The 26,454-nt window shown below is 36.0% G+C and overlaps 1 protein-coding gene across 2 annotated transcripts in view; it reads right to left on the bottom strand.

Annotated features, from left to right (window-relative positions):
- Positions 1-2,330: 2,330 nt before the first annotated feature.
- Positions 2,331-26,454, bottom strand: part of LOC132177187 (nuclear pore complex protein NUP160) — a 37,193-nt gene continuing 13,069 nt past the window's right edge. Inside the window, exons 7-27 of one of the 2 annotated variants that reach the window (XM_059589433.1) lie at positions 24,526-24,630; positions 24,328-24,425; positions 23,696-23,816; positions 22,851-23,033; positions 19,791-19,980; positions 19,073-19,644; positions 14,267-14,429; positions 13,012-13,286; positions 12,722-12,909; positions 11,559-11,635; positions 11,076-11,422; positions 9,628-9,696; positions 9,219-9,534; positions 8,895-9,020; positions 8,363-8,471; positions 8,192-8,263; positions 7,901-8,036; positions 6,859-6,966; positions 4,436-4,576; positions 3,121-3,294; positions 2,331-3,029 (exon numbers count right to left, since the gene is read on the bottom strand). In XM_059589433.1, coding sequence (XP_059445416.1) covers positions 2,988-3,029; positions 3,121-3,294; positions 4,436-4,576; positions 6,859-6,966; positions 7,901-8,036; positions 8,192-8,263; positions 8,363-8,471; positions 8,895-9,020; positions 9,219-9,534; positions 9,628-9,696; positions 11,076-11,422; positions 11,559-11,635; positions 12,722-12,909; positions 13,012-13,286; positions 14,267-14,429; positions 19,073-19,644; positions 19,791-19,980; positions 22,851-23,033; positions 23,696-23,816; positions 24,328-24,425; positions 24,526-24,630 — 3,612 coding nt within the window. In that variant the 3' untranslated portion in view covers positions 2,331-2,987. The remainder of the gene's footprint in view (positions 3,030-3,120; positions 3,295-4,435; positions 4,577-6,858; positions 6,967-7,900; positions 8,037-8,191; positions 8,264-8,362; positions 8,472-8,894; positions 9,021-9,218; positions 9,535-9,627; positions 9,697-11,075; positions 11,423-11,558; positions 11,636-12,721; positions 12,910-13,011; positions 13,287-14,266; positions 14,430-19,072; positions 19,645-19,790; positions 19,981-22,850; positions 23,034-23,695; positions 23,817-24,327; positions 24,426-24,525; positions 24,631-26,454) is intronic. The other variant, XM_059589434.1, reaches the window with a different exon arrangement.

Below are 26,454 nucleotides of genomic sequence, written 5' to 3'. Positions count from 1 at the left end.
GAGCGGCTCTTGGATTGGTTCGACCACCTCCTAATTTTTTTTATTTATTTTTTAACCATTTGCCTTGTTTTCTATAAAGTGATTAAAATTTGTTTAGGTATAAAACATTATTTTTGTTCACTATTCCTTTCTTCAAACTCCTATCCTCTAGTGAATACCACGTCACATCACACCTCAAACATGGTACTTTCTCTAGCTAGTACCAGGCGACATCCCAGCTGCCAAGAGTGTACAAGCAAATAGTTTTTTTTTTTTTTCTTTTTTTACCTTTTTAAAGGAAAAGAAGCAAACAGTTATTAACCACCTAATAATAGCGTAACTGCTTTTATTATATATATAATAACAACATACAAAATGCGTCGTTTTAGTACGTTTAATATAGGGTTTTCGTTTTGAGTTTAATAAAATTGATCTTAATTCATTAAAATAATTTATTTCTTGAAACCTTTATTATTATTATTATTATTATTATTGAGCTTTGTTATATTTTGAAGGCTCCTAATTATTTTTAAAATGCCCAAAATCATGTAAAATAGGCACTAAAAATGAGTAATTCTATTTTTTTTTTTTTTTTGTATCATTTCAAAAATGGGATAGCTTTTAAAATTACTATTTGATCAATCCAATAATGATAAATTACATACACAATGGTGATTTTAAAATACACATCATTATTGGAGGGACACAAGAGTGACACAATAAGGACTTGTAGCATTACTTCCTAAAAAGAGGCTAAAAGAAGGCCCAAAAGGTCAATTTCTAAAAAATAGTTATGTGGTGTGATTATGAGTTTGAATAATCGTTAACCAGCAATTATAATGCTACATCAGCATTATAAGACAATTATAAAATAAAAATGTAATATATAACATTACTCTTGTATGAAATGAGTTCATAACATGTCTAGATTTAGATCCAAGTAAAATTCTTTGTTTGAATATCTAGACGGGCGAATACTATACTTGGAAATATGTTAAGGATGTAATGTACAAAATGTTCGAAATTTTTTGTATGTATGTGTGTGTTTGATCCGTTTGGTGGGGGCAGTGACGGATAAGGGGGAGCTGGCAGGGATCATTGCCCGTTGGCCCCCCTCAAAAACTATGAGAAGCCCATGCACAGCCCCTTCCAATAATTGAAAAATATATAGAGCTGGCTCCCTAATTGAAAAACAATATATATATATGACCCCCCAATAAGAGCATTACCAAATTTTAGTTAAATTAGGTGTGCATTACCAAATTTTGACAAACTAAGCAAGTAATGTTCAAAGTTAAAATGCCTAACAAGTTAATCTTTGAACTTGATTTGGTCCCCTTAAGTAAAACATTTTGGCTCGGAGGGGGAATTTAATAAATCAAAAGTTTTTAAAATATGACCACATTTTTCTTATATATAATTAAGATGTTTGTGTTTTATAGTTCGAGAATGCGTTGGATAATAAGATGTATACTTCATTTTAGAAGGTAGCTTAGGCCGGTTTAGTTATAAGCTATCTAAATTCTGATGTAAATAAAGATCATTTTTGGTTATTTTATAGTTAAAATTTAAAATTAATGCATTTAACAGTAAATGTACAAATTTTAAATTTTAAATTTGTACATTTAACAATGTTTTTTTTTTTTTTGACATGTTCACACAAACGAAAGAGGAGGAGGGATTCAAATTAGTGACATCCGCTTTATGAGGTGTGGTTCACAGCCGATTGAGCTACTACTTAAGGACATCTAACAATGCATCTAACATTGTTACATATACAAATTTTAAATCATGACCATAAAATAGATATTATTCATTTCATTTGAAATGAAGGAACTGCTTTGCGAGGGAAACAATTGCTTTTAATTCATCTAAAGAAAAATTAACCCAAAACTTTAGTACTTTCTGAAAAGAAAAAACTATGATAGGTTTGTTAACGTTGAACCTCACCTATTTCCACAAGGATTTATGAGATTACTTATAGATAGAAACTGTTTATAAATCTATAAATTTTAAATTTATCATCTTATAAATTTCAGTTTAAAGACTAAAGATATCCAACTTTTACCAAGAAAACTCAAGCTTAAGAAAAATTTGTTTTATATATGGGTAAAGTAAATACATATAATGAATAAATTGTATTGTACTTTTGGTGAGGTTGTACATAGTCATAATAAGTTTTTAGGGCTATGCTCAAATTAATATCTCGAAGATCAAAACTATTATCGTCTAAAAACATGTTCAAATTTACCCACTAAATAAACTTTGTATAAAAGGTAAACTGGAAACTGAGTCATTCCAAGTTGCCAATCACATTTCGTAGCAGGCTCTCAATTAAGAAACTAAAAGAGTTCCATAAACTAAAGACTATCCAACTTAACAAAAAAGTCATAAATGTGTGAAAAATAAATAAAAAAAATTTAATGAATAAATTGTACACAGTCGAGAGTAAACTAAAACCCACTTTGAGTGGGCATCAGCAATTCATAATCTTCTTTATATACAAAAAGACAAACAAAAATGAAAAAAGAAAAGAAAAAATAGAAGGCTGCCAAGCATCCAGCATGATGAACTCTCCAGTCTCCCAAACTGCTCCCGAACTTCAACACAAATAGACAATGTTTTTGGTATTTCATAGCCACCTTTCCTATTTCCAATCTTGAGGATAGCCAGGGGTGCAATCAAAATGTATGCACCCATAAGTAGATGTTCTCTAATTGTAGTGTATATCACCAACATAAGGGGTAGCCATGCCTTCAACAATTCTACAATATTCACACATCAGACCTTTTCTACTGATTCTGCAAACCGAGGCCCAACTGGGAAAAGAATAAGAATAATGTATAAATCCGCCTCATCATTAACCCTCTATAAGGAAACTGGAGCAAATTCATGCACTCAACAATAAGGCTGGTCTTTTACTAGGCATCAAGTATCAGCACCTATTGTTTGCACCACTAACGCCCAATTTTGAGTGTCCAGCAAGTTCCCAATATTTGCTGCAATTTTTAATGCACAGCAGAAGGTGCATCATCTGAATCCACCCTTAGCTGTAAAAAAAAAAAAAAAAAAAAACGTGAGAAGGCAATGCAGACACAGCAGCAGTGTTGATCCAACACAAAACTGTTATATTGAGCATACCAGCTGAAGATGCTTCTGCAAAGCTCCATGTAGAAGCTTTCTGAGCTTCTCACAATGGTCTACCATGCGGCCACAACTGATGAATTCCTCAAGCTGGCAGCATAGGCGCTCAATTGCTGTGTATGGAAACCAAACGGCAGAAGGTCTTTTCCGATTTATTATGTCAGCTGGCCTCTGCAGAAGGTCGTTAATGGCAACATCCTTAGCAAATAACATGCAGAAGGCCAAGAAATGTATTTTGCTGATCGGTGGTAAGAGAGATTCAGCCATTTGTGTATAATGTATTCAATTTGGAGAGAGGAATTGTAGGATTTCTAATGCTGTTGACCTTCATCAGCATGCTATTTAAGTCTTTATTTTCGAGATCAATGTGTGACTGCTTTGGACGGTGTACATTCCATGTCTTTTTTTAATTTTTAGATATTTTAAACTTTTAGATTGTAATTCTGTAGAAGTAGCTTTGTTACACTCTTTGTGTGTTTAGGCTTTCTTCTTTATTTAATACAGTTAGTTTATATATATATATATATATATATATATATATATATAAAGCAGAATTTTGTTTATCTGAACTTGCAAGAATGAATGTGTTAATCTTAAATTCAGAAATAATTGAGCTAAAGAATGAAACTTATGAATTCGCAAATTGGAAAGTTTTCGTCAGTAATTACCATTATTTGCAATAACTTTGACACACAGGGTGGCCACACAGGCACCCTAATAATTTTTTATTTTTTTATTTAAAAATAAAAAAAAAAAATTAAAATAAGTTAGCTCTTACCCTGCAAAAGTTAAGCACCTGTTTTATCAAAATATTCCTAAAACAAGGAAAGAAGACAAAACCAAATTGTTTGTATTTTGAGTTGATTGTTAATGTATTTGATCATAGAAAACAAAAACTTTAACAAACATAACCTATGCTGATGGGAGCTTATAAAGCATTATACAACTTTATTTGATAAAAAAATTGTAACAACTACTAAAATATGGTGTATTGAAGGTGTAGCAAACTTCTACATGGGTTACTTTTCTTTATTTCATTTTTTTAAAAAAAAAATTAAATTTTTTTTATTTAATTTTTTTTTTTTTATTGCTAGGACTTAACATAGGCTACTTTGTTTTATTAATTCTTTCTTTTATTTAGGGGTTCGAATAAGAATATTAATTGAGTTTATAACAAAATGCAATGGCATAAATTCTATAAAATATTTAGAGAGACATTATTCCAAACAAAACACATAAACTAGCATGAATGCATACAAAACTAGTTTAGCTGCAAGAGTTAAACAAGCAATGAAAAGAGACTGGATTTTACCGCTGATGCAAATGATTCTATGTAATCAAGCAACAGATTTGTAGCTTCTGTATATCGACCGTAATCAACATAGAGCTGAAACAAGGACGCAGGATTTGATTCTTTACCAGTCATTCCCCACATCCTTTCCCTTCGACCATCCTGTCACAAATCATGTGAACATACATAAGGTGGAGCATAACTTCATATCCAATCTAAAAATGGAAACTCATCTGTCTCATTAAAAAAGTATGAGAAAATAACACTAAGAAGAAAGGAATAAATTATGTGGTATAGTGTGCGCAAATAGGTCGGTTAGATCCAGGTATGATAGAGGTTCAGAATACTCTCCCAAGAATGCAATTTATTACCAATTTCTAGAAGTTGTCAACATGTCCATGACCATTTTGTACTATATATATATATCATTGACAAGTTTATGCGATGTGAGAATGATGCTGAGGAAGAAGAATCCCCTAATCAAGTCTTAAGTGATGCTGATGTAAAGCAGAACTGTTTGCAAGTCTCTAGACTTCTAGAAAAAGAAAAAGAAAATAAAGCGCAGAATTAAGAAAAAAGATACTTGAAATGAAAAGTAACAGGCACTTTCAACAAACCAGTGGGAAAAGCATATTTTGATGGAGAAATATCATTTCTGCAACTTGAGGAAGGTTTTCAACAAGAGGTACACCTAGAAATTCCCTCAACTATAGGTTGACTAAATAGCTGAGATTAAAAACTTTCGGAGTAAATGGGATGGTCCACTGAAATGTTACTTTTACTCGGAGTATTCATGATTGGGAGGAGATGGCTTTAGCCTCCTTCTTCTCTCTCTTGTATTTGGTTACGATTCGTGGGGAAGGGGAGGGTCGGATGTGGTGGATCCCTTCGAGAAAAGGGAAGTTTGAGGTAAGATCTTTTTATAGGATGCTTGCCTTTAAAGAGTCCAACCACTTTCCTTGGAAAAGTATTTGGCGCACCAAGACTCATTCGAGAGTAGCGTTTTTTGCGTGGTCGGCCGCCCTTGGGAAATCTCTCACTTTGGACAATGTTCGGAAAAGAGGTATAGTTGTGATTAATCGATGTTGTATGTGTGAATCGGATGGGGAGTCCGTGGATCATCTCTTTCTTCATTGTGGGGTTGCATGCAAGTTGTGTGACATTATCTTCTCTCGTTTTAACATGAGTTGGGTTATGCCTAGAAGCATCAAGGAGATGTTTGCTAGTTGGTGGTCGGGCGGAAGATCCCGTAGTGCTGTGGTATGGAAGATGGTTCCCCTTTGTCTCTTATGGTGCCTCTGGAAGGAAAGGAATGCGAGATGCTTTGAGGATTCATCGAGGAACCTTGAGGACCTCGTTCATTTCATTTTGTACACACTTTTCACATGGACTGCAGGCTGGCTTGCTCCTTTAGTGATTAATTTTCCTGATTTTCTCTTTATGTTCTCTTCTTCCTTCTCCCCTACTTAGTCGCTCTCTTGTATACTTCCTGTGTACTTGGGTTACGCCCCTCTGTGCTCTTTAATGCATTATTACTTATAAAAAATAAAAAAAACTTTCGGAGTTAAGAATGACTTAACTCATATGGTCAAATGTTCTCACTGAATATGTAATATTAGAAGAAAAAAGAAAGAATCACCAGACTCAATAAAATATGACTTTTTGGCCTCTCATATGATAGACATTAGCGTATCATTGATGGTACTCCTGTTTTACTATCTTCCTTTTCTTTTTTGCAGTTTATAACATGTCATGTTGAATGGAGAATCTGTCAATCATCTCCTTCTCCATTGTGAGGTCGCATGTTCCTTATGGAACGCTATCTTTAGTCGCTTTGGACTTTCCTGGGTTATGCCTATCAGTGTGGAGGATTTATTCGCATGTTGGTGATCTAGGGGTAACTCTCAGAGTGTGGTCGTTTGGAAGATGGTGCCCCTTTGCACTATGTGGTGTCTATGGAGGAAAAGAAATGATAGGGGCTTCGAAAATCTAGAGAGGACCTTAGAGGAGCTCAAGTCCTGTTTTTTTTTTTTTTTGGTTTTCCTCTATACTTCGACAACCGCTTATTTAGCACCTTTAATTATTAGCTTTTTAGATTTCCTTGTTCTCTTCTCTCTTTCTTACTAGGTGTTCTCTTGTATACTCAATGTGTATTAGGGTTGTGCCCCTCTGCGCTTTTGATATATACAACTTTACTTATCAAAAAAAAAAAGTTGCTTCTCTCTCTCGGCACTTTCAACTACTAGGCTCACCTACCCATGCTTTTCTGCATGCCCTTAAAAGTTCTATCCCTTTCCAGAATCAGAAGTTAATAGGGAGAAACTAAATATGCTCCTACATAAGTTGTTTAATGGAAAAGGTACATCAAGTTTAAAGCTACAAGGTGGTTCATCTTATACTTCAAATTTCACCTAGATATTTCAATTTTTGGATAGAAAAAGTACCTTAAACATTTGAACCAGCCAAAGAGGCAATTCGATGTGAGGATCGGCAGAAAGAAAAGTTTCAGCAACAATTACTGGTAATTTGGCATGAAAACCCCTGTATTTTTCCTGCAATTTATAAATATTTCACAAGGTAAAAATAAGATGGAGAAATAATTTATGCACAGAAAAGGGAATAGGGAGGGCGGTCTAGGGTGGGACCAGGTCACACCCACATAGAAATGCAAGACTTGTCATTGCCTGATCAAAATCAAGATTCATGATCTCTTAAATAGTGGAAGGAATTAACATGTATCCACCAACTTGCTTAAATCAATATTTTCAGGTTCACATCGCATGGACCAACAGCAAACACCACCTTTGCTGCTTAGCCGATGTGCATGATTTGTTTTTTAAAGGGAGGGGTTGGTTCAAAATTTTTGAATCAACCAACATAAACCCAACCAAATATTAGTGATTTTCATCCGATTATGTAATATATCACTTTAATGAATTTTATTTTCTAACAAGGTTGGCAAGCTGACCCAAGGTGCTGGATCATGAACAAAAACAGCACGACACAAAAGTATATCTAAGCAAAAAGAACAGAAGAAGCTTTAAATATCTGATACGAAAATATTACCCATCAACCGCATAGGATGATGACTAATTAATCAGGTTACTTCCAAACAATCCTTTCATGAATTTAATATGCAAGTACATCAAGTAAATATGATATACCTTTGGAACATTTTGAAAAGGAAATAATCAATAGTTACTAAGCGTATATGCAACTGACTAAGTTGCAGATGCATGCTGTCTTCGACACACAGACCATACATACAGTACTCTGATCAACATGTCTCTTGATCTTAATTGTTTACCAAATGGGACACTGCAAGCAGCTCTATTTGTAGGTTGCCATGGCAGATCTATTGCAACCTTCTTAAAGACATTTGAACTTGTACTATTTATAGTAAGAAGATTGCAAATAAAAGAGAATCAACCCTGGAGGTCAAGGGGAAGCTGAAAAGACAAATTAAAGGAAGCAAAAGATACGAACAAGATAAAGCTCAAGAGTTTCCCATTGACTATTCCCCTTAGATTGTTGAGCTGCAGGAACCACATCAGGTGAACCATGAACAACCATTTCAGTCTTTGATGACATCAACAAAAGACCATGTGTCCTGACATCTTCCCTGAAAGTTATAAATCAAGTAATGTCACATTCACTATTGAAATTCATGCGGGCTACCACCAAATTAAATATAAAATCTACCACATTTAAGATATGTGAAATTCAAAAAAAGAAATAAAGTAAAGCCTATAGTAATGAGGAAAAGACTAATTTTACCGAACACACGAAGAATCTACTTTATTTTGACAGCATTTCAATGACATAGCGCTGAAAACTCTTTCTAGTTCCCTGCGCAAGAAAGGCTCCAAGTCACATTTACAGGCATGCCAAAGGAATAATTCATGATTATAATGATATTAAACTGCAACACAAGCACACTAACTACACCTTTTCAATGCTGAACCCTTGAAGAATTTTAAAAGAACTGTAAAGGCCATATCATATAAATTTTTCTGGACCAGAAGATCAACCAAATCTGATGGGGCTTTGTGAACTTCTGAAAGAAAAGAGGAAATATAAATATAAATGATTAAAATAAGGAAAAGAAGAGAGAGAGAGAGAGAGAGAGAGAGAGAGACGAAAGCAACCGTTAAAAAATACTTTAGATCAGATTGTAAGGTGGATATTGCAAAATGATTGATCAATACTCCTTACCATCTAACATGGAGTTTAAACACAATAGTTCTAACATCGAATGAACCTTCAGTCAACTATGGAAAGGAGTTAACTTTTGGGAGTTTTAAGGCCAAATAGACGACTACAAGGATTAGAAATCCGGTTTCCATATCAAAAACTTGAAAATGAGATTACTTGTGATATTTATCGATGGTCAACTGCTTCAAAAAGAATATATATATACAAGATATCATAAGGTTTTACCAGCAAATTGTCCATTTGACAAAAAATCACAAACTTTTACCAGTAAATGTCCACTTGACGCTTGCCAAAGAAAGCAAATATTCTGCTGAAGTTAGCACAAACTCATTCTCAAGTTTCTCAATGTCAACATACGATTGCGACCTCTGAGGCTGAACATCATTGCTGGCTGCCGCAGCAAAAACAGAAACATAACATTGACTCAAATGAAGGATTATAATACACATGTTAAAAGTCCATATATCTGATAAAAAGTCAACCATGAAGGATGCAAGATAAACATGTGGCACTTATGACAACAACAAAAAATGTATATATAATGGAGAACTAAAAAAAAACAAAGAAATTCTTTGGTTGTGTTATTTACTTTGTTCCTCCATTGTTCTAGCCTTTTTGCGAGGATAATGCTCGTTGTGAAGAGAATTTCCCTCAAGCAAAGGATCAATCCAAGCATACACAGGATGAACAAGATACAGAGCATTGATAGCAGCAGAGAGCCCATTCAGCCTCTCCTGCAGCACCAGTGAAGTGTGCAAGTAATCTTTCAGAGCTGCTTCAGTTCTCAAACGAGCTGAATATAGATATATGTAACCGGCTGCCCTTCGCCAGTTATGTCGGTGCATTTCAAATGCATATAGCAACTTATACAAGTTTGGCTTTGCCAAAATATCAGAACGCTCTGCCTGCATATTTCAGAGCAAAAATGTTATCAACATTAATCTGCAGGAAACTACATCAGGAATATAGCAGACAGGCAGTTTGCAACTACGACACACCTTCCAGGCAAGCTCTTGTTCCACTTTATCACTTAAGCCAATGAAGGGAAGTTGACCACCACAAAGAATCTGCAATGAATAAAAAATGAATGAAACTCTCTAGTAATAGCTTGATTGGAAAATTAGCCTTTATACAAGGTAGATATCCATCCGCATTCAACACAACAGATAATTTTCCTATACTACAGCGCATACTATGACATGCAACTCTAAAACTATGTCACAAGATGGAATATGTACATAGCATGCAGGAAACAAAGCATTGTGAACCAGAACTTTAAAAAAGTTGATCAAATAAGCAGAAATCAAGGTGTGATAAAGCACTCTACTGATATGACATGTCACTTATAAAAAATTTAATGTCTGAAACAGCTGGGATATGTTAATTACTAAGTATCTTTTAACATAAACGCTATTTTTTATTTTTTTTAAAAATGAATAATAAACACCAAAAGACATAAAGCAGGTGAATAATAATACCAAGTTTCAAGCAATAAATAGTGAAAGAAGACAACTCATGATCCATGTTTGACATCTATAGAGATTTGAAATTTTGAAGGTCTCTAACTTTCTTAAACCCTAGACCCCATGTTTCACTTTTAAACCTTACCTTTCTTCCAAGTAATAAGATTTTTTTGGAGAGATAACAAGTACAAGGGGGGGTGGATAATGTCTCCTCTCTGATGTACATTCGAACTCTCATTTTTTCCCAGGATTTTTTTTTTTTTTTGCTCCAAACACGTCCCCGCCGTACCTATGCCATATCTGAGCAAATTTATACCATATCTATGTTGTATACAAGCCATGTCCTGCTATATCTGTGACGAAATCAGTAACAAATTAATTATTCTTTTTTTGTTTATAGATATGTATGACACATATCTTGTCACATCCCAACATTTTCATATCGCATTCGCATCAGAATGAAGTACAATGGGTGTTCTGTAGTAATAGTGGTTCTTAGTTGAGGTGTTTGAGTAATTATGTAAGTCACTCTTGTATCCCTCTTGTGTTCTCTAAGAATGAGGTGCTTTTAAAATCATCATTTGATCAAAATTTAATAATGATCAATCACAATGCCAATGGTGATTTAGAAGTCACATCATTCTTTGAATAACACAAGAGAGACACAAGAGTAACTTCTAGCATTACTCGAGGCGTTTCCATGTCAGGGATGGGACTTGTGGTATTTGGCATGTTGCAAAAAATATTGTACCTAACTTTATGGCTTAAAGAAAGATATAGGGATGGACAATTTTTTTAGCACTCTTTTTGAGTCAAACCAATCCAAATTATAATGCTGTTCATCTTTCCTAAATGGTATCTGAAAATCATATAGAAGATCTCTTTGTCTCTCTCCCAACTACTAAAAACATAAAGCAAAAATAAAATAAAAATAAAAAAGAAGGAAAAACAGAAAAGAGAAAATTTATGACTTCATAGACAACCTTCATGGCACCGCATTCGTAAAGGACGATTATGAAACGCCTTAAGCAGATGTATTTGCTCTCCTCATCTGGATTTGTAATTATCGCACAATATGCATCATAAAAGCGATTAAGATCTAAAGTAAACTTGAATACATTTGCCCAAAGTCGTCCTTTGATAGTGGCAGTAGATTCACTGAATGGATCTCTACCATAGTAGTGACCTTTAGGACTTAGAGCTTCATCAACTTGCTCAAGTGCAGCAAGTGCAAACTGGCAAGCACCTTCACTAATATTATATTGCTCAAATATCTGCATTGCCCACTGATAGTAATGTACCTTCCATGCGGCATCTGATACACAACCAACTGGGACAGGAAAAGAAGAAAAGAACCAAGGAATATATTTAAAAAAGAAAACAGAAAACATTAAAAAAGAGATCATCTGTATGTTATAATATTAAGACAAACCTAAATAATTGCAATTATTTCCAAGTAAACTTACGGGAACCAAGATGTGGAAATCCGACTTCATGAGACAAACTCTGCAAAGCCTGGGAAGCTCCTTTTCCAGATGAAGCTCTGAACAGAACCCCAATGATGATGAAAACCGTCAGAGGAATAAGCAAATGAGCGTTTAAAACCATAATATTAATGCAATATTTAAATTAAAGATCATCGTCCAAGTCTAATGAGACTAAAGAAACATAGTAGTTATCTGGAAATTTAGTTAATTGTTTAAAATTGATGTACCATCACCTCCTCATAATTTTACAATTTAAAATTCTAGCTCAGATAAGGATTTGGTCATCTTGGTACAAGGAATGAAATAGCTTAATGTAAGGCTAGTCTTAAATGTTACTGGATAAGGTTACAAATACATATTATTCCATTATACCATCAAATGCTAGTTTTTTGGGGCTCTTTTAATTTTGAAGTGAAACAGTTTTTGATTTATATTGAGCATCAAAGAACTACAACTTCAAAAGCAGTTGCTAATTGAATGTCAGTCAGATGGGTAAATACAAACTTTAGAGGGAGAGGCAAAATAAGTTTGATCCATACAAACCAAGCAGCTGCATTAGTTACATTAGGACTATTCTGCTCTGAACCAAATCACAAGGAACTAGAGAAGCACACATAGCAAGAAATGGTTCCAGTAAAATCCCCCACAATTTTTTGTGATGGGGATAGATTTTGCTCCTGCTTCCTTACATATTTTCATTCATAGAGCTTAAGACTCCTTAAACTGCAGTCCCCCAAACATAACTTTGGATTGGATCCACATGTATTACATCAAACTCTTGAATCAGCCTATGATCACTTGAAACTAAAAACAGCACATTATTACCTGCACTAACGGGTGTTGAACCCACAAGCTCAGGGTCCAGCGTTATTGAATGCTTTTCTTATGTCTAATAAGCTTAGCATGAGTTTCTAATTTCCCTATGTTAGACTTACATTTCTAAAATGTTCACTCCTTTTCCTCTGTGAATGAGTTAAACTTGCCTATGATACAAATTTATTACCCAATTGAAACATAATTAAAAATAAAATAAAATAAAATAAAAAGAGTAAAATAAAGTGGAATTTTCAAACTTTTGAATCCTGGACAAGTCTGATTCCAATGTCCTCGATCTCTCCAGAGTTTTAGAGAATATTGAATACCTGAAGAAACAGCGAACAGCTTCATTGACTTTCTTCTCTTTCAGCATTCCATGTGAAGTACTTCGTGCCTGAGCAAGGAGGCAACATCCTAGAAGATGATGAAGTATGCACCATCGACCATCGGTATCTTGAATACTTTGCGATGTCTTCTCCTTTCGTAAATGTGCCTCCACCGTTGTGAGTAGGTACTTTGTAAAAAAATAGGGGGAAAAGAAGAAGAAAAGGTTTTAGCTGAATTTTCCAAAAATAAAATACAAAGGTTCTCATCGTAGAAAAGGCAGAGAAATTACCTCAATGGCATCATACTGGCCATGCCTAAGCAGGATCAGTGCAAGCTCAGTTGAATGGCTCAAGAAAGCAGAAGATTCTCCAGACTTGCCCCAAATAATCCAACTGGTAAAGTCATGCATTGAATTAATAACATCATGCGAACTAGGGAGACATTTTGAAGAAAGGTTGCTATGGTCTCCAGAGGAACTTTGAATATTATGTAAGAGTATAAAAGCCAATGTGAAGTGACATTTGCCAAGCTTCTCATTCCATGATCTTTTACTCATGTTGCTATCTGCACCATGGAAAAAACCCGATGATTACAATGTATGTAGTACATTAAGCAACATGATCCACATAGGATCCAATTCACTGAACCCAAAGGCGCCTATTTCTATGTAAAAATAGGAAAGTATGCATCAGGTACCCATTTGTCAACATGTATCAATAATGCAAAGAAGGCTAAAGCACCTCTGCCATGGCTCAGATCACTAAGTAACGTGTTTTACTCGAGATTTCAATTTAAAAAAGGGAAAAAAACATTTAAACCCGGCCCGAAGTTGGACCTTTTTTTCAATATGGCCTCTAATGTTTAAAAGGTGGCAATCGACATCCTCCACCACCCCCCCAACCATTGGCAAGTTTTGCCCATCTGTTAGCTTTTTCCATCTTTCACATGACTTTTTATCTCCTGAACTCTCAAAAATGTCCGAGTGATGTGTTAAAAAAAAGGTTAAATACAAAATTAAAAAAAATAAAAAATAAATTGTGGGTGGCTAAAACCACCCCCAAAGGGTTTGGAAGTGGCTCAGCCATATTGGCCAAATCACCACCCCCATTTTTTTTATTTTTTTTTAAAGTTAGTATTTAACACTTTTTTTGTGTATTTGTTTTAACACTTTGAGCATTTTGGAGACTTCATCTACTAAAAACTCACGTGCGGTGCACATAGGTCATTTTCTGTTAGGAGACAAAAAAAGCTAATGGATGGGCAAACTAGCCAACGGTTGAAATTTCAAAGAAGTTGATTGCCACTTTATAAACATTGGAGGCCAAATCGAAAAAGGGGTCCAACTTCGAAAGGGTTAATGTATTTCCCCATTTAAAAATATATGTCATGCAGCTATTACAACTAAATCTTAAGTATTTAAGTATAGAATTACCATTTTTGTGAAAGCAACAAAAGATATTTTATCTTAAATTATAAGTGTTATTCCATGTGTCAAGACAACTGGATAGCAATGCAAATTTAAAGAAACTATAGCATAAACTTACCAATTTGTAATGATGAAAGTTGAGAACTGAAATCTTCTATTGCAGCTGGTTGAGATGGTGTGTTGGCAAAGAAATGAACAACAAGCCACTCAGAAACGATTTCCTCAATCATTGGGACCAACTCAAGTTGTATTCTAGATATATCATCATGCAACATATGGATCTGCATGCAACATTAAAATAAATTTCTACATATAAAAAAAAAAAACATTTAACTTATGGAACCAAAATTCTTAATGAGAACAAAATCCATACGATGGAGGTTGTAAGACTATGTAGATATGTGCCAAAAAGCAAAATACAAGCAAAAGTAACAGGTAAAATTTAAGAAATGTGTACCAGAGTAGTTAAAGTTAGGTTTGTATTTACAAAAAAACAAAAAAAAAAGTTAGGTTTGCAGTCGTAACCAGTTATCTTATGATAAAAAACATGAAATAGCCAACTCCTTTAATTTTATTTCTATTTCTTTTTGGAAGTTGATATCCGTTTCCTGGTTTATTAACAAAAAAAAAATTAAACATTGCCGGTTTATTTGCAACTAGGGCTGGAGTCGGATAATTCGGTTACGAAAATGGGATTTTCGCATTTCGCATCGCCATGGTCGGTAAAGTCAGAATTTTCACCGATTTATTCAGCCAACTTTATTTTCCGTTACCGACATCGTTATGGTGACAGTCGGTAATGTCGGTAAGCAAAGAAATGGAAAAGTTGGTCGGTAAAGTCGGTTCGGTTAGAAAATGTTATTTCGCCTATCAAACTGAGTTTGTCAGAAATAAAAAAAGTATACCGCCTACCGGCCATCGGTTAAGCGGTGTTGGTATGTACTCGGCCGGCAAGCGGTAGGCGGTTATTTTGCACAGCCCTATTTGCAACTTAGCATATGAGATTGAACCTGTAATCCCTCCTTTTCTTTATGGCAGGAGGAGAAGCTATTAGACCAAAGACCACCAAGAACTAGGAAACGAACTGAAAATTGATATTAAGCATAAAAAATCCAGCTGTATCCGAACCCATTTCCTCAGGCCTCCCCCATAGGCTGTAATGTCAAACTTCAAACCATACAAATTTCCATAATACTTCAATAAGAACCAAAGTTGTAGAGCACTGGACCAATCATTGACCATAAACTTCAAATTTTAAGTAATAATCATAACACTATATAATATGATATTGTATCTGCATTGAAAAGTTTAGAGTTCTGTACAGAAATTCACAAAAATACAGCTGTATCATAATAATTTGCTAGTATATATTGTGCTTCGTAAGTCAAAGGCTCAAATCCGCTACAGTACTCTTTAAATCAGCCTTCCTAGATTAATATCTAAACCAGGCCAGGCTTGCAATTTCTCTCCAAAAAAAAAACACAAAGAAAAGAAAACAGGAAGGTTCACTTGGGATGAATTGAAGAATGTCCGACTGTTTGAGCAGTCAAACCAAATAAGGTCAGGATTCCATTGTCCTAAACATGACAGCCAAAATGTATTTCTCCAATCCTTCAGTCATAACAACTCAAATAATGCTACTTTTCACACTTATTTATCAAACCCATGTCACACTGGCTGACATGGCATGTTTTAAGTGAATTATAATGTCAACCACTTTAAAAAACAAAAATGTAAGCCACTTCAAAATATCATGTCAGCCGGTGTGACATGGATGTGATAAATGGTTGTGAAGTGTAATGTTACTCTAAATGCTCACCCAAGTCTCCTTATTTGCTACTATGGCATAAAGATTTGATACTAGGAGCCTCAGTGGAGTTTGAATCAGCAATGGCCTTTTATATGCCACGCCTTTAGGAATAAACCCTAAAAACTATGCTAGAATAATTTTCCTCGAAAAATTCTTCCCTCATAGCCACCACAACCAATTTCGCAGTACTGCCACAATCATCAATTTATAACAACCCTTCACTAATTCACGCACTTGAGACCTACTTACCAACTCATTCCTAGGCTCCTCTCATTTGCTCAAGATTTCTATGTAAAATACATACTTATTGGAGCTTCATTTATAATTTATGAGCGCCAAAAAGTCATAATGGGCTTCCAAATACATTATTGGTTACGAATTATCAAATCTAGTTATTACACTCTTCTGCACATAAAACCCCTGTACCACATGAAGTAGGCATTTTTAAAATTTAAAAAAAAAAAAAAAAAAAAAAAAAAGGCTTTCTTCCATTTTTGCTGAAGTCATGTGTAGTAGGTTGCAACAAGATAACACGGTCAAGCCTTTATTTACTGTGAATCTCAATGAACATTATGAAAAATTGATTATGCTTTTTACACAAACAAATGTTGACCAAAGTGACACTACAAACAAAAGGCAAATGATTTTCGCATATGCGCTCCCAAGCAGATGCGTATATATGAAAAAATATCTCTATCATGGGGCATAGAATTGGACAAATTTCATACATGCTTACTAAACATACAAATAGATAACTGAAAGATGAAGAAATGTCAAATGCCTATTTAATGTGAATAGACAACTAAAAAATTTGTTTTAGAACTAAAAGAATAGGGGTGGGCAAAATATCCGATTACCGCCTACCGACCACCTACCGACTGCGACCAAACCAATATTAACTATCTATCGACTTCTGGCGGTCAATAGTCGGTATAGATTTTTTATACCGACCTCGGTTCAGTTCGGTTAATCGGTATAGATTTTTTTCTGTCAGTACAGAACCAAACCGAAATGAAATGATAAAACGAAGTCGTTTTGAACCCTTTTTTTTTTTAATCATTTGAAATCAAAACTACATTGTTTTGAACTTATATATATACATCTCTTTATCAGCAGCCCTAACCCTAAACCAAATTCACGCAGCTGCCTCTCTCTCTCGTCTCCCACAGGGCCATGTCTCTCGACTCTCTCTCTCTCGTTTTCTCGTTGCAAGCCCATCGTCTCTCTCTCTCTCTCTCATCGTGTCCGGTAGCTTAACTTCAGCAGATTTTCTCAGTTCAAGTATAGATTTTTCGAGTTAGTTTATTTTCTTTGATTTTGATTCTTCAAACTAATTGGGGGTTTTTACGCTATGAATAGATTTTGATTCTTCGATTTTATTTTCAAGTTGGTTTATATTATTAGGAATACTTTTTTTTTTTTTGATAAGTAATGAGAATATTATTGAAAAAAGCGCAAAGAGTAGCAACCCTAATACAAAAGATATATACAATAGAAGCCTCTACGGAATATACAAAGAGCAAATATTCAAGAACTCATCTAAATTTGGGACCACACTACGATGATGAGCCAACACCCACAGGTGTAGCATAGAGATCATATTCTTCCTCATCCCATCCACCGAACACTCCTTATCCTCAAACGTTCGAGCATTCCTCTCCCGCCAAACACACCATGTGAGATACAAAGGAACCATCCTCCAAATGACTTTAGAGATAACCCTACCCCACACCTGATTCTAGCAAGACAACAAGTCAATGAACCGTTGCGGCATGACCCACTCAATACCGAACAAACTAAAAACATAGTTCCATAACCGAGTAGCCACTTCACAATGAATCAACAAATGATCTACAGACTCTCCATTCTTCTTACACATACAACACCATTCTACTACCACAATTCTCCGCTTTCGCAAATTGTCATGTGTCAAAATTTTACCGAGAGCCGCTGTCCACCCAAAAAATGCCACTCTCGAGGGCACTTTAGAGCGCCAAATACTCTTCCATGGAAACCCCCCACAATCTGGATTGGACAAGGCCTTATAGAACGATTTCACCTCAAACGTACCCTTTTTAGAAAAGGACCATCGAATACGGTCCGCATTACCATAAGAAACCTTACACGAGTACAACAATTCCAAGAAAGATGAGACCCCATCCAATTCCCAATCTTGGGCGGAGCGCACAAAAAGGACATTCCACTCAACCCTCCCATTCCTCCAACTAAAATTATCCTCTACCCACGCGTCCTTGTACCTTGCCATACCAAACAAGGAAGGGAAAACATGCTTCAACGGTTGATCATCACACCAAATATCATGCCAAAAGCGAACTTTCGACCCCATCCCCACCTCAAACCGCACACCTTTTACAAAAGTATCCCAACCTCTTCTAATATTCTTCCACAAACCCACACCATAAGACCCCAACACCTCCTTCGAACACCACCCACCATCCTGATCGTCATACTTGGCTTTTATTATTTTGTACCAAAGCGCCTCACACTCTGTCACAAATCTCCATAACCATTTCCCCAAGAGAGCCTGATTAAACTTATGTATATTCCGAATGCCAAGACCACCGGCCCACATGAGACGGCATATTTGGTTCCAATTAACAAGATGCAATTTTTGTTCATCTCCCATTCCTCCCCACAAGAAATCTCTTTGAAGTTTCTCCCATTATTAGGAATACTTAGGAATGAGAATGACGGATTATTTTGATTATTTCAAAATGTTGGTAGGTTTTGAAATTGGGTAGTTTTCTTTGGGTTTTGTTTTGTTTATGGTTTGGTTCATCTTAGGCTACTGATTTGGGTTCAAGGCTAAATGATGGTGTTGATTCTGATATTGGGATGTGTTGTTTTGTGGTTTGACTGAAATTTAGCCCACGGTTAACCGATTAACCGATAAATTTTAACCGAAATCTTCTTTTAACTGAAAATTTCAAAATTTATTCTTATCGAAATAAACTCGGTGAATTAACTGATTTAACCAACAATTTCAGTTAATATTTCAAAAATACCTCTACCGTTACCGTTATAACCGATACCCACCCCTAAAAAGAAACATTTGCTGATAAAAAAAATAAAAAGAACAAAAGAAATACTGACCTGCCCACTGATTTTCACCAGATAGTTAAGAAACAGAAGCATATCCAGTGCAGACTCAAACATCACCTTCGAAATTTGAGAAGTAGCCTGGACCAAGATAGAGGCATTGATACTTGATGATATTTCAGCATCAAAATTATGTATGATTTTGCGAGGTACGAGAAATTTTAGAAAACTCTCTATGACATTCAAAACTCTGGCCCATGTGACAGCTTTTTCGCGCAATGCATGAAGAGATAACAGCATGTCAATAGAGAATTTCCGTATATTTTTATGATCTGCCAGTTTCTTCTCCCAAGCAATATCAGCTCCAGTATCTGACACATGGAGCATTGCTGCTGATGAACTATATCCAATCACGAGAATCTTCATAATGCAATGAATAATTTCTTCAGATGGGACAACTGATGTACTAACAAGTGATTCATAAAATATGGCAGAAGCTGTTTTGCCCAATTGTTGGCTGATGCTAATAACACATCTGAGCATTTCCATAAGAATCTCACTTGCAAGATCATCATCAAATAAGTCCAACCCAAAGCTTACAGGATCACCGTGTTCATCAGAAGAACCTGGCAGAATACAAACATGAAAAGTACAGTTAGAAACAGCACAGGCAAGAACCGGGGGGGAGGGGGAGGAAATCGATAAATTGTCCAAAAACAAAGTAAAATAGGAATTAATTGTACTTCACATAAGGCAAGGATCTCCAACATACCAATGACAAGCCGCTCAATATCCTCCAAACATCGAAGAAAAGCTAATGAATTCTTTCTGATTAAACCAATAGCACCTGATGAAGAGTCAAGAAGCAAACCACATGGTGCATTGTTCTTGCACCAGTTATGGAAGTATCGTGTACAGAAATTTTTCCAGCAGTAAAATATTGATGAATTTTCAGTGGAACCCTGGCACAAAATACATAGTTTATCAGTTTGGTTACAGCCCTGTCAGCCCCAAAGTCATCGCCCTCTCCCCGCCAAAGAAAACAAAAATGTCAGAAAGTAAGAGGAGAGAGACAAGAAATTACTCTCTTTTTTTTTTTTTTGAATAAACGAAATTCATTAAAAAGTGCAAGGGTGCAACCCAAATACATAAGAAGTATAGAAGAGAAACGCCTACTCAGAAAAAGAAAGAAGAAAAAAAAAAAAAAAAAAAAAAAAAAAAGAGCAAGATAATCCTGAAAGTCAGAAATATGAAAATAATTTTAGGCAGCCACCCAGTGGTACAAGATATTAAAGAAAAAAACCATTAATTCCACCACCATTCTCTTCCGGTCTTCAAAGCTACGGTCATTTCTATCTCTCAAGATACACCACACTGTGCAGGATAGAACCATCTTCCACAATACTAAACTATGAAGACTTCCAAACTGACATCTCCAACAAACAAAGAGAACTATCACTCGTCTAGGCATAACCCAATCTAACCCAAAAAAGCTGAAAATAGAAACCCATAAGGCATTAGCTACATCATAATGGAATAAAAGGTGATCAATGACTTCTCCACTCTTCGTACACTTTTTTTTGATAAGTAAATTGTATATATCAAAAAAGTACACAAGAGCGTATACATACCATAAGGCATTAGCTACATCATAATGGAATAAAAGGTGATCAATGGCTTCTCCACTCTTCTTACACATAAAACACCAATCTACCACTATGATATGCCGCTTCCTTAGGTTATCCGTAGTGAGGATCTTCCCTAATGTGGTCAATCAAGCAAAGAACATCACTCTAAAGGGAACCTTATTCCACCAAATGCTCCCAAGGGAAAGAAGTGCTATCATGAGAAGATAGAACATGATAGAATAATTTAACATCGAACAACCCTCTCTTGGAAATGGGCTAGCAGAACTTGTCTTCACCGGCCCGTCTCAATCTAAGCCACTTCCCAATCATGTGCTGCTTTGATAAAAAAAAAAAATTTGATAAGTAATAATGCATTAAAAGAGCACAGAGGGGCGCAACCCAAGTACACAGGAAGTATACAAGAGAGCGACTAAGAAGGGAAAAAAGAAGAAGAGAACATAAAAAGAAAATCAGGAAAATTGATCACTAAGGGTGCACCAGCCATCAGTCCAAGTGAAGAGAGTATACAAAAAGAAATGAGCAAGGTCCTCAAGGTTCCTCGACAAATCCTCGAAGCATCTAACATTCATTTCCTTCCATAAGCACCATAAAAGACAAAGGGGAACCATCTTCCACACCACTGCACTACGGGATTTACCACCCGACCACTAACTCGCAAACATCTCCTTGACGCTTCTAGGCATAACCCAACACATGTTGAACCGAGAAAAGATAACATCCCACAAAGTGCGCGCAACCCCACAATGAAGAAAGAGATGATCCACAAACTCCCCTTCCGATTCACACATGCAACATTGGTTAATCACAACAATACCTCTCTTCCGAACATTATCCAAGGTAAGAGATTTCCTAAGGGCGGCCGACCAAGCAAAAAACGCCACTCTCGAAAGAACCTTGGTGCGCCAAATACTTTTCCAAGGGAAATGGTTGGGCTCTTTAAGAGCAAGCTTCCTATAAAAAGAGCAAACCTCAAACTTCCCTTTTCTTGAAGGAATCCACCACATCTGATCCTATCGATGAGAGTCACAAGAAAACCTAGGATTTGTCAGGACTCCAGGCACTCAATGGTCGTTGGCCTTTTGAGCTAGCGACACTAACACGGAGACATCGAGCCTGGCGATGCCCTCTTTGAGAAATGTGGAAGCAGTCGTACACTAGCCAAGACCAACAACTCCATCAGCATATAGCCTCCCTTGCTAGCGCCGAAGATGTGGTAGAACGCAACTTCGACCGAGACAAAAAGAACCCACCACGGGGTACCTTAGAATGACGAGCTACCTAACTATCACGAAAGGATATCTAGAAGGCTTCTAGAACCTTCTAAAGCTTCAGCACAAAACCAGCCCATCCCCAACCACCTCTACCTTTTGATATAACCACAATGCCCCTCCGACCACCATCTCCATACTCTGCAACTCCTAGATTTATTCCTAACTTGTTCAAAAACCGCTTGGCGATAAAGGCTTTAGAACCCACCTTAGAGGATTTCAAAAAATCTTTGAAGGCCTCTACTAGAAGCAACTCTTCCATGGTAGCCAACAACCAGTTCACAATCACTCTACCCAGGGATGATACAGAACGCACAAGGCCCCTACTCGTTTCAATAACTCGTAATATTGAAACCCCCTCTTCCATTGCGAACTCGAAAGACTTAGCTCTCATAAAGAACCAACTAAAGAAACCCATCGCAGTTAACCATAAAGAAAAACTAGTGTAATGTCGTTCCCAGAGAAGTCAACATATAGCTAAGGGGTGTCAGGACGCGCCTACACGCGCGCGCGCGCGAGAGAGAGAGAGAAGAGGAAATAACTCCAAGAAATTACTTCCAAATCAAAAAGAAAAGTAGAGAGAATAATTAGAAACCAAAAGAATTAAACCAAAGAGAACCTCAGTTTCAATCAGTGAAAGGATTTCCTTTTTCAATGCGTCAGCAGTTAAGAACTGGCATTCAGAATCAGTCCAGTGTCTATTGTAGTTCAACAGAAAACCAAAAAGAAAAATTAGTCTAACGCTGTTGCCGCAGATGCCAATAGACAGCTAAGGGACGTCAGGATGCACCTACACACGCCCGCGAGAGAGAGAGAGAGAGAAGAAGAAGAAATAACTCCAAGAAATTACTTCCAAATCAAAAAGAAAAAGTAGAGAGAATAATTAGAAACCAAAAGAATTAAAGCAAAGAGTACCTCAGTTTCAATCAGCGAAAGGATTTCCTTTTTCAGTCCGTCAGCAGTTAAGGAATGGAATTCAGAATCAGTCCAGTGTCTATTGTAGTCCAGCAGAGTTGCTCGCAAAGAAATATTATGATGAACCCCAGGACAAAGCAGCCTGCGTAAGAAAATCGAAGACACAAAGGGCACGGTATGATCCTGCAAAAGTTTACACACAGGAAAGCACTGTAAGCAGCATGCTTCACATGTGAGAACTTCCTCCAAGGCAATAGCGACTGTTTTATATGTAGAATATGGCCATACAGGGAGAGCATGTTTTTATTTTAATTTTTGAGGTTGTGGTTTTCTGTGTATGTGTTGGGGGGGGTGGGGAAGGGGGGGTGTTGAGGAGTTAAGGGGACAAAGTCATGGCTACTTGAATTTTAATAACTTGGTTCTAGATTAGATAATAAATTTTTTTTTTTTTCTGTCCAGTTGAAAATTTAATTGAAACTGAAAGTGAATAAGAGTGAAAGAAAATGTTAAGTATTTATAAAACTTCAAATGGCATTTGAGAAACTTCATCAAACATGCTACATGACAACATTGAAATTTCAACTTACGAAAATAAATCATAAATCCATTCACGAAAAAAAAAAAAAAAAAGGAACCATAAGTGCAGAAATTTTCATGAAGTTGGAATTTTGCAGGAAAAGAACCAGCAATCTTATGTGTTTGTGCCTTCATGCATGATAGTCTGTGTGCACGTGTTTATCAAAAAAAACTGTGACAAGGTGTTCAAACTCCTTAAAACCTTGACTTCTCTATAGGTAACCTGAAAGCCACACAAACAAAAGCCCGCAAAATGAAAGTCGCAGTACCTTTCCAGATGAAAATAACGAATGTGTTATCCAAAGTAGATTATCTGAAGAATGTTCAGAACTTTGAAATAGCTGATCAGCAACAAATTCTTCCTGCAATGCATAACATTGTGGTTCTTCCCTAACAATAAAGTTTCAGAATAAATTAAGCTTGAACAGGTAAGGTACAAAGAACAAGCAACTACAACATTAGATAAGCAAACAATGAAAAATCTACATATTGTACGTATGCATGTAAACCATACAGATTGCCACCTATGGAACCTCAAGAAACTATGGTTCAAGTCAGCACTTTGCAACAGTTTTGGGAACAAAGAATATGCTTATTTCTTCATTGCATAAAATCAAACACATGCATGTGAGACTGAAATATTACCAACGAATAGGAAAAAAAAGATATAGTGAAAAGAAACCTAGCTATACTTTGAGGAAAATATTTAAAACTTCATCACTCAATATTAATCAATTCATGCCAAAAAGTTGCATACATACATGCATTTGTCTCAATTTTGGATGGGACATACAAAGCCTAAAGCAGCAAGATAGCATGAAGGATGAGCAAGTCCAAGGTATAATTTAGCATTAGTAAGAAGCATGGTCAACAAAAAACAAACAAGCACAAATACACTTACACAGTAACAGTTGGATGCAACAAGTTGTGAAACACCAATCCATTATCTTTCAGTATCCATATCTTGTCTGAGGTAAGTTTCACATCAATGCATCTCCCCTTGTCAAAATCAGAATAGTAGCAAATTAGGTGCAATGAGTAACTCTTAATGCTAGATAGAGAGAGAGAAAAGCAATGGATGGACAAGCCAATTGTCTACCTCCTCCAAAGGCAGATTTTGAACAGAAGGCTCCAGCGTCAAAACAGTCCTGTCACTAAAACTACAATGCAAGCCATATACATAGATCATCTCCATGCTAGCTTCCTAAATAGTTCGGGCAGGAAATCCATCAGTATTAAAGCAATAAGGGTTGATAGGCATAATATCAGCACAGGGTTATATTATATATATATATATCAGCACAGGGTTATACCACCGAACATACATAAAGAAAACAGCATATACCAACCAGTGTACAGTCTAAGTGTTACATAGAGTGATTACTCCAACAAACTTGTGCATTTGGTAAAACACAATAGCATACTTTCTCCTTACTTTTCCAGAGTTTAAAATTCAAGAATATAGGTTATCAGCTGAACCTTGAACATAGTGACTAACATGATTGGGGTTGTTGCGCATCATCAAGTGCAGTAAAAATAAAATCTAAATATTAAAAGATCTAACCCAATAATCCACCAGATGAATTTTCCTCAGAATGTGCCACTCTTACAAAGACAAGAGCACTACATATCTTAGAAGAATCCACTAGCAAATATGTTTCTCCACCATCTTCTCGTGGTCTTCAAAACTTCTATCATTTATTTCTCTTCAAAAACAGAAATATGGTATGACCAGAAAATTCCTCCCAGCCTCTCCTGATATTTTCCATAACCCTACGCCATATGACGCATGAACCTCATTTGAACATAACCCACCTCAGGAGCTATCATATTTAGCATCCACTACAGCTCTCCACAAGGCCACTCTCACATGCAAATACTGCCATAGACACTTCCCCAAAAGAACACAATTGAACAAAAGCAAGTTTTGAACCCCCAACACTCCCTTAGAGATCGGAAAACAAACATTAGACAAGCTGACCAGATGAAATTTGAACTCGTCACCAAGCCCACCCCACAAGAATTTAGTTATAACTTCTCTATACAATTGGAACACAAGCAGACAAAGGAAAGAAAGACACGAAATACGTAGGCAAATTGGATAGGGTGCTCTTGATCAAACTAATCCTTCCACCCTTAGACAATACATCATCTTCCACCCAGCCAAATGGCATTCTATCTTCTCAATGACACCATCCCAAATAAATTTTGCCTGAAAAGAAGCTCCCAACAGAAGACCAAGATACTTCAAAGGCAAAGAAGAAACCCTGCAGCCCAACATACCGGCCTGTCCATCAACATTATTGACATTACGCACGGGAACCAATTCTAACTTAGCCAGACTAATTCAATCCCATTTATACAAGGATAGCAACACATAATAGTTTGCATCTTTCTTCTTCTTCTTTTTTCCAGTTTTTTCTAATTTTTTGGATTGTTGTTCTTTTTCTCCTCAATATGGGATTCTCCCGTATATACTTCTTTGTACCATGGTTGCACTCCTCTGTGCATTTCAATGAGATTCTATTTTTTTTTTTATAAGTAATGTTGTATATCAAAAGATTCTATTACTAAACCATATATATATATATATATATATATATATATATATATATATATATATATCCCAATTGACATGATCGTAAGCCTTCTCAATATCAAATTTGCAAACCACACCTAACTCGTCAGATCTGATCCTACTATCCAAGCATTCATTAGCTATAAGAATCGACTCTAGAATTTGCCTCCCAACCTGTTGATTAGAACTTGGCAATGATCTTGTAAACACCACTCACAAGACTAATAGGTTGAAAATCCTTAACATCGACAACCCTAAATTTATTTGAAATAAGAGCAGTGGATGTGGCATTAAGGCTTTTTTCAAACTTGCTTTTGGCATGAAAATCATGGAATATACTCATATTATCTTCTTTAAACATCTCCCAACAAGCTTGGAAGAACACAATAATAAAACCATCAGTTATCACTAGTAATACCTTTCGCCACCTCAAGGACCTCACCCTCTTCA

The sequence above is a fragment of the Corylus avellana genome, chromosome ca4 (assembly GCF_901000735.1).
Source record: "Corylus avellana chromosome ca4, CavTom2PMs-1.0".
Lineage (NCBI taxonomy): Eukaryota > Viridiplantae > Streptophyta > Magnoliopsida > Fagales > Betulaceae > Corylus > Corylus avellana.
This window is presented reverse-complemented; position numbering and strand designations above follow the sequence as displayed.